Genomic DNA, 9,343 nt, shown 5'->3' with positions numbered 1-9,343 from the left:
TACACACATCAATTGTGTAAAGCGCATTTGTACATCGTTTCTCAAAACATTTTCTCTCCATTTAAACCCCCGACATTAGGTCCTCATTTTGTGAAACATTTTTAAGGGTTGAAATGGTAAATGTATAATATATATGTCACCACAATAAAAAAGTTGAAATAATCTCACTTGAGGCTGAAATTATCTGTTGACAGCAATAACCAAAAATAAGAAAACATTTACATCCATCTATATATATATATATATATATATATATATATATAAAAACAACAGTATTCATATTATTTTAGAAAAGCAGATGAGAGATTTTTCACATTTAAGTTCCAAAAGAAAACTCCCTAATTGCCTAACACTTAATATCGCTGCCTGTATGGTGCATTAATAGGAACAATCAATCTCTTAAGAAAGATTTTTTTTTTTAGGAATTAAGTATCTCTTTGACTTTAAACCAAAGGTTTAACAGCAAACAGCACAGAGGAACATTTCTCTGTTGAGTGTTTACCGCAGTGAAGAGAAGTCACTAAGAAGGGCAGGCAGATACAAAGCTGTGTCAAGCAAACAACATATTCTATCCGATATATTACTGACAGAAAAAGGACTGATTTATGTTAGCTGTTCCTAAAGCTGTTTCTCAAAGTAAGGTAGCAGAATAGTATTGACCAGGGCTCCATCCACAAATCCAACTTTAAAAAACAAAAATCAATCACCACATTTTATTATGCTTTAGGTAAAACTTTATGTAGCAAATTTTATTTCCAATCAATAGTTTGTACAGGACATGTCCCCTGACCTGGGTTTCCATCCCCGAAATGTAGCTGCACTTTCCCTGGTTCCCCCCTGGGGTCCCAGTTTCCATTCACTTGGTTCTTGTCCCCTCGCTCTCCTCACCTTTGATTGGGGTCAGTGTTGCTTTTGGTATTGTATTGTTAAATGTTCCAAGCAGCACGTCCTCCGTGTTTGCTATGGTTTGCTTTAGGACCCGAGTGTCTTCCTCAGCGATGGTCCCCAGAAGTGTCTTCACTTTCACGTTTAAGACTGTTGCAGCGCAATTGTCATGGGGCTTCTCCAGTCCCTTTCACACCAGTAAATCTGCTCCTTTTAAAAAAAATCTAATCCATATTTTTTAACTCATTCAAATCAGAGCTTTCTAATGCGGCCTTGGAACTACTGTCTAGTTCCTCTTGTCTCGGGTTAAAAGAAACTGTGATTCTTCAAGAGGGCCATGAATCCTTTGCACTAATTGCTTCTTTCAGTGTTTGTTTTTCTCTGTTTCTTCCTTTCTCTGGGTGGTAGAGACAGACAGTTACTTCTTAGACAGCCACCCACAAATCTGTAAGGCCCTACTCAGCAGAGCAAGATGTCAACCCATATTTTTACTAACTCTGTTTTGCCATTAGACGGAGCTGTCTCCTGAGACTATGGAATCTTAGCCTTCAAATCCAGTGGTTCTACCTGATGTCTAAGTAGTTTCTGTAACTTTGTCCCCAGGTGGTCTATTATATAAATATGAATAGGTGTGTATTTACACACAGGTTTGTAAAAATAGCCACCACCATACCTATATATGTACATGGATCTACTCAACATGACCTCCCTCACCTATTTAGCATGTACTGTATATTCATCTGCATAACTACCCACAAACTACTGCTGGCTACTCTGTTACAGCATTGCATATGCTACAGCATTTCCTATGATTGTTATTTATCTTTCCTCCCTCTCACTGTCTTCCTTTGCCTTTGTTCATAATGTGCTGTCTTTCTGCTATACATAGACACTTGGAACAGGATCCATCGTTCCCAATTTCTAGGTCCAAGAACCTGAAACCCTTGGAGACACGGTCGTTATTATTTGGAGGAAGGCTACTGACCGAGGTGCCATATACCTTGCCAGGATCAGAGTTTGGTCTGACTGTCACCCACGCAAGCAAGCAAGGGGTGTTAACTGTCGGGATGGGAATGGGAGATCTGAGAGTCAGGGCTGGAGCAGCTGTGCTGACTGTGGGCTCCTGCAAGGCCACCTCAAGACTGCTGTCCAGAAATGGCTTTCGTGAGAACGTGTTCTCTTATTCTTGGTGGTCAGCCCTGGCGATAGGTCTTGAATGGGAGGGGTAGAATGGGGGTGGCAGCCATGCACAGGACAATATCCCCAGATTGCGCATTACCTTTTCATTAGACTTCATCTAGTTGACTACGTATTGATTCTCCTTCCCATTCCTCATAACCAAAGCATATTTCTCACTGTGTATAAACCATGCAGTGTTTTCTGTTCTGTTTGTTTGTTTGACTTCACTCTGCACAAGGTCCCCCAGGTCCTCCATGTGGTGCCATGTCCGGTAACTTCATCATTAGTCTTTGCCACACAGTATTCCTGTGTTCCAGTACCACAGCTTGTTTATCCATCCGTTCATCGGCAGACACTTGGGTTGTGTCCGTTGCTTGGTGATTGCGAATAATGCTGCAATCAGCACAGGGATACTCATGCTACAGCTCTCACTTCTCCAGGCTCTATCCATTGGAGTGGGTTTTCTGGGCCGCTTGCCATTTCCATTGCCAGCATTTTCGGGACGCGCCATATTATTTTCCATAGCAGCTGTGCTGTTTTGCAGATTCACCATCAGGGAACGAGAGTGCCAGTCTCCCCACAGCCTCATCAGCAGTTGATATTCTCCACGGTTGCTATCAGGGCCATTATTACCAGGGAATGATGGAATCTTGGAGTTTTCATTGGGCACTCTCAAATGGCGAATGAAAGCATCTTTTCATGTGCTTTCTAGCTTCCTGGATGTTATCTTGTGTGAAGTGTCTGTTGTGTACTCCACCCATTTTTAAGTCAGATCATTTGACTTTTTGTTGTTTCTATAAATTGTAGCAATTAGAGCCCTGTTGAATATGTTATTGACAAACCTTTTCCCCGTTCTGTAGGTACTTAAAAAAAAATCCTTTGGTGAAGTATTTTGGTAAGCATAAGTGTTTAATTTTAGTAGATCTCAGCCATCTAGTTTCCTTCTTCTTTTGGCTCATTTTAATTATGGTTGATCCCTATTTTTCTTCCATAATCTTTATACTTTTAGGCTTTGCATTTAGCTCTTTGGCCAATTTTGAGTTTGTTTTTAGGTATGAGTGTCATTTTCTTTTTTCTGTAAAATGGATGTTCAGTTTCATCAGCACCATTTGTTAAATAAATGTTCTCTTCTCCGTTAATGGACTTTGATCCTTTGTGGAAGTTCAACTGCTCCTAGGTAGGTGGATCTACGTCTGGGTTCTCAATTCTGCCCCGTCTGTGGGTCTGCTATTGTCCCTGTACCAGGCTCTTTTGACTTCTGCGACTGTAGAATCCGTTCTAGGATCAGACACTGTGAAGGAATTCAAATGTTTGAACGATTATATTGAAATGTTCCCCTTGAAAGAATCAGCGGCACTTTTACGAGGCAGCCAACTTAATTGAATTCAAAGCTCTGTGTTTGACTTGGGAATACATGCCCAGCATGCAGAGTTTAGCTGGTTAGAGATAGTGTGTCCCAAAGTATCTCTACAAGAGTCCTTCTAAAAGTTCCCTGTAATGGTATCTCTATGTATGTGTGTGTTTCATCTGTATAAATATCATTGAACATTTTGCTTTCTTCTTTATGTTGGAGTGGAATTTTTACTCAATGATGGAGAAAGTCATTAGTACCATATTTCTAGCAAGTTCTTCTTAAATTTATGTGTGTATGACTATTGCTGGAGGTGTACTTCAAATGTCTTCCTCCGTAATTAACCCCCAAATGAAATAAAATCTGAAACACATCTATTAAATATTACTTATCTGTATTCTTCACGACAAAGGGACCTCATGTTTCATAATACAGGAGTTCAATAAGCACAAAGAGACCTTGTAGTCAGATAGACTCGCACAATAGGTGAAAGCATACGAGTCAAACAGCAAGGATCAAGAAGATGACATCACAACTGGCAGCGTGTCCCTTTGTTATCCCTAAGGTCACCATACATCAACGTCAACTAGCAACAATAAATTTGTATTATATAAGCGTGTGCTGTACTATCTAATTATTAAGTTCTTGGGGTATTTAAAATAGTAATTCACTCATCAGCTTCTGGGGAAGTTGCAGCCAGTTGAATAATGTAAGGCATATTGATTCCTTCACCGATTCATTATTCTTTCATAAACCCTTTAGTGATTGTTACTAAGAGTTGGCACTGCGCCTTGGGCTCAGTAGGTCTAATAGGATATAATAGTGTGAATAAAAAGTAGCCTACATTGTAGATAGATATAGACCCAAATCCTACACAAGGACTCATTCAATATTTATTATTTGTAATAGGTCTCATGAAGAAAGCAGATGAATTGGAAATGTATTTTATTTCTTGTGTATCCAATAATATAGAATTTTAAGGTAGTCCAATCAACAACTTGACATGAGTAACCGATCAAGCTCAGAACATATTTTATTCTTGTAGCAATACAATCTATCTTAAAATTGCTGTGAACTGACAAAATCAGGTCTCTATATATCAAATGTGAAATCATGTTAGCAACTTTATCATGTGTAACTCGCTTTCTGTTTCAGGGTCTTTGGAGCTGCTATACTCCTCACCTCCACCTTGAATATGCTAATCCCTTCAGCAGCCAGAGTGCATTATGGGTGTGTCATCTTTGTTAGAATCTTGCAGGGACTTGTTGAGGTATGGAACTGCAGTAAGATATCATTTTGAAATAGTCATATTAATGATGTACAGTTATGATCTGTATACATTTCTTTATCTACATATATATATTAATTATTAGGCTGTATATATGTAACACTAAAATAGAAAAGGACTAATTTTGGTGGGCTTTGTTGTTGTTGTTTTCAATTTTCTTTACTCCTTTTTGCTCTAGTTGAAGAGAGACCAATATTCATATCTTAGATAATAATCTGTAAGCTTTTAAGACCCCAGTTGATAGTCACCAAACTAGAATGTAGAACAAAGTCCTGGTGGATTATGTTGACCTAGGTATATCCCCAGAGACTGGTTCTAAGTCCCTAAGCTTAATGATTTATTCCTTTAATGTGTATATTTAGATTTAGCAGTGGGGTGATGAGTTTTTAGTCCATCTATTGTTTGCTGGTGATAGCCCTGAACTAATATGATTTTGGAGTTTTATACTGAGGCTTTGTTGATTTGGGATCAAACTGTTAATCTTCACTGACATACTTCAACAACTGTATTCTCTGTCTTCCCGTGCTGATCAGCTTTTACTGCACCAGCCTACAGGTATTAAGAGAACACCGTATAAAGCTTTGGGTTAGGCATATCTTCTTTTTCATAGAGCTAGTAGGGAGATCAGAGAGAGTGTTTAGACACTGAAGACTGCATCTTCAAGGGGCCGACGGCTTGTGTCCCACAAAACAAGAGAAAGCAATAGGATCCAAAAATAGGCAAAAGGCTGATTGCTTTGACGGTCTTAAGGTGTAGACTAATCGTGCACTAAGTGTGAGCTCCAAGAATCTACTGTACATGTCACCCACCGGTGGAGGGAGCCTGTTTATTTGGAAATCACCGAGTTTAACCCTTCATGAAAAGGCATCCTTAATGTCTCAAATTATTCAGAATTAAAGATGCTCTGAGCATTCTTGAGTTTTTGCTGTAATCTAGAAGAAAATGGAGATGGAAGGAAGACCTAATGGGTGAGAAAATTTTGAATCTGTCCCTTAAAATAAGCTCCATCTGAGCTGTCCTATGCTGAAAGCTTGCTAGATGGCATTTCCAGGAGGTAGTGAGGGCCCATGGATGGGAGCTTTCCTTAAGACCTCATCTGATGGGAAACAGCATCAGAGGAAGAGCTGTGTTGATTTTCTAGTAACTCAGAAACCTGAATGGCAGTAAATGCCTTTCTCTCATCGCAGGGGGTTACCTACCCAGCCTGCCATGGCATATGGAGCAAGTGGGCCCCTCCTCTAGAGAGAAGTCGATTGGCTACCACCTCCTTTTGTGGTGAGTACTGGGTGAAGATGTAGCGATGGGTAAAAGTTTAGGAGAAACTTGGCTAAGAATTGAATGTGTGGTAAAGTTCACTGATGGGTGTGTATGAAGAATAGTTTTGGCCACCACGCCCATTTGTTTCATTCTACTATAGTCTTCTATATCTTATGATGTCAATTTCAGTACAGTATGTGTTTTTAGAAATCTGTTCATTAAATCATTCTATTCATGAATGGCTTACATAATACTCATGTTATCTTAGAATACGCTTATTATTTTTAATAGATAGTGCCATCTGCTTGTGTAGTCCTTTGTTCCTGTGTATAGATGTACATTATTGAGTAATTAAATAATAATGTTACATATCATTTCTAGTTTGTGTTCTTATCCTGGTTTGAAAGTCATCGATGAGTTTCGGTTGCATGAATTTCCTATCAACCTTTAATTTGTACATATGTTGTGGATTTTTTCGGTTCTGTTTTGTTTTCTGGAGGGGGCATTTCATTATATTTTTCATCCATAGCTTTCTTAAGACTTTTGAAAAAGTATTGCAATGTTTAAAAGCACTTATTTATCCATATGTGTGTCTTTTTGAGGAAGAGGGAGAGTGTATATCGATGTGAATATGCTTGCACTCGAGTGTACAAATGTGTACTTGTATGATTCAACCTCGAAGACAAGATTCCGTCAAGAATTCCCATTGGTTCACTCGCCTCCCTTCATCGATGATGACTGTTGTTTCTGCTTTAGGGTCCTATGCCGGAGCCGTGATTGCCATGCCGTTAGCTGGCATTCTTGTACAGTACACTGGCTGGTCTTCAGTATTTTATGTATATGGTAGGTTGCATTTTTGTCCGATAGTTATGAAAATGTTTGTAGACTAAATGAGAAATGGTTGCAGGCAAGAATATCTATCACTGAATATAATTTGGTGTTTCTTCATTTATTTTCCCTTCCTAAGAATTATTTCCTTACATTCCAAGTTCAAGGAAAATATTTTACTTCTATTATTTTTGCCAAAGCACTGTGGCACAGCTGTCAAGTACACAGCTCTTAACAAACAGGTTGGCAAGGCGAATGCACTGGCTGCTCTGGGGGAGAACTACGTGCTTCTGTCAAGGTCACAGCATTGGAAACCCTTTGTAACTATTCTACTTTCTCCGGTAGTGTTGCTACGTGTTGGAATTGACTCCGTGTCTATGGATGTGACTGGGTTTTGTATTCTTTCCTGAACATCGCCAGTATTTGTTCTTAAAAGTAACTACAATGATGACGGAAACTTTGTGATGCATAGGACAAATAATCTTTGGTTATAAAAATACCGAAATGATCTCTTAATCGTAAATTGAATAACACCTGATTATAAATCATGTAGCACGTGACTCTTCTTTGCTACTGATTTCCTGGTTAGCCCCTGGCTCAGCCTCCTCAAGATGGAGTTGGAGAGGTTGGAAGCTGGAAGGCAGGGGACGCGTTGATGCGGTGATTCGGTTTTGTTATCAGCAGCCAGTTGATGCAGCAGCAAACCTTGGCTCTTCAGTCCCGAGAACTAACAGGGGTTAAGCACCCAAGTTGAAGTTAGATATGATGACAATGAAACCAAAAAAATTGTCCAACCAACCAATTTTCCCCATCACCTTTTATCCAGGAGCTAAAAACTTTCCACATCAAAGTATCTCTGTAGTGTTTTTCTCCATGAAGCCTTAAAAAAATAATGAGGGAATGAAAAATGTAGGAGAGCTGGATTCCAACTGACATTGTCACTGATGAATACTGTCTTTAGGGATGGCCATGAAAATCAGGAAGATTGATGAAGTCAGGCAGTTGGATGTATCTGACTGCTTCCAAACTCACGCTGATTCATTCCTATTTTTAAAAGTTCTCATTGAAGCAAAATGCTATATTTAAAAAATCACATTAGATATTATTTCTAGCATCTGTTTCTAACTTACCTTAAGAATAATGGATAAGTTTTGGTTCCATTAAGTCTAGAAGTCATTCTTTTATTTGTGCATATCCCCCCTGCCCCACCCCAGTGAAGATGCTTCTGTACCATGTTTTTCATCCATCATTGTCTAAGACTTTCAAAAGATTTCCAAAGTAGTTTAAACACATTTATTTAGAGGGTAAATATCAAAAGTTGGAATTGGCCACTCAGAAACTCCTCTGATTGATGGTTTAACTTATTACTTAATTGAAGATATGACATGAATTTAAGAATACCAATTTGTCCAAATTCCTCATGAAGACCAATCTCATTATTTCAAGTTACACCTCATGCAATATTTATCATTGAATGGTGCAAAATCCAAGTGTCAATGTTAGATCATTTTATAATAACATATTTCTAGGTTTAACAAAAACAGGGTCATTGGGCCACATATTCAAGATTCATCGGTCATATTTTAAAATGTAGTAAATCCTACATAGTGGGTTTAAAAGAAAGTCAAGTCCATCTCCTCTCAGAAAGATTTACAGCCCCAGAAACCCTAGAGAGGGGGACCATGAGTCAGAAGTAACGCAATGACCGTGAGTTTGGTTTTTGGTTTGGGACATCGTGAGCTAAGCTTTAAAAAAGATAATGTATACAAAACAATTCGCTCGGTGCCTGACACAGAATGCACTTAGTGACTGGTAATGGTTGTTGTCACTGCATGATAGGGACTTTCCTTTACTGAATGCTACGTTTGTGTCAAGCACGGTGCTGGCTGCTCTACGCATTCTCTCCTTTAAACGTTTCTTTACCACAAACTGGTAGAATGGAAATTGTTATGCCATTTATAGTGGACATTTTAAAAGGTTCCGTTTCAGGTTTGATTGGGTAGCTTATGAATGGCACAGTCAGGATTTGAAACTGGGAGAGTCATGTAACTGTTACACGATTCCAGCTTTTCACATTATGACTGCAGTAGCAGTTGCTGCCATATTTAGTAATTAATAGGTGAATGTCCCAGCTGAAGCTGTGGTATTAAGGAGTACTTGGTCAAGATTGAGCAAGCAGAAAGCAGTATTATAAAGATCAGGGGCACTTAGACTGTTACCCAAGGGAACAAAAGAAGAACACAAGGAAACAATGAAATGTTCGGCTGCGGGGAAATTAGAATAAATCACCAGAAATTCTTTTTTATTACTAATGCTTCTTTGTTATTTATATGCTTTCATGGTGAAATAGTAAAGAAAGGAACAGACCTTGCAGGCATCTTATTGGCTTGGAACTTATAAATTTTATCTGTGTGAATATGGCAATAGCATACAATAGCATGTGCTAATAATACTATAGTATATGATCACATAAAATGTTAGATATTAGTACATTAATTTCAGAGGTTCTTCTTTCATGTAATATAGTCACTTGGGCTCAAAGAATCTGCTGGATT

General features: G+C 38.7%; 1 protein-coding gene across 1 annotated transcript in view; it reads left to right on the top strand.

Moving 5' to 3' along the window:
* Window positions 1-9,343, top strand: part of SLC17A6 (solute carrier family 17 member 6) — a 51,065-nt gene that overhangs the window by 24,814 nt on the left and 16,908 nt on the right. Inside the window, exons 4-6 of the mRNA XM_004711606.2 lie at window positions 4,571-4,685; window positions 5,891-5,978; window positions 6,717-6,803. Of these exons, the coding sequence (XP_004711663.1) occupies window positions 4,571-4,685; window positions 5,891-5,978; window positions 6,717-6,803 (290 nt within the window). The remainder of the gene's footprint in view (window positions 1-4,570; window positions 4,686-5,890; window positions 5,979-6,716; window positions 6,804-9,343) is intronic.

This window comes from Echinops telfairi, unplaced genomic scaffold, assembly GCF_000313985.2.
Source record: "Echinops telfairi isolate 266 unplaced genomic scaffold, ASM31398v2 ScPeMD7_60;HRSCAF=208, whole genome shotgun sequence".
In the NCBI taxonomy this organism is placed as follows: Eukaryota; Metazoa; Chordata; class Mammalia; order Afrosoricida; family Tenrecidae; genus Echinops; species Echinops telfairi.
Note: the sequence above shows the minus strand (reverse complement) of the source record. Positions and strands in the feature narration are given on the sequence as shown.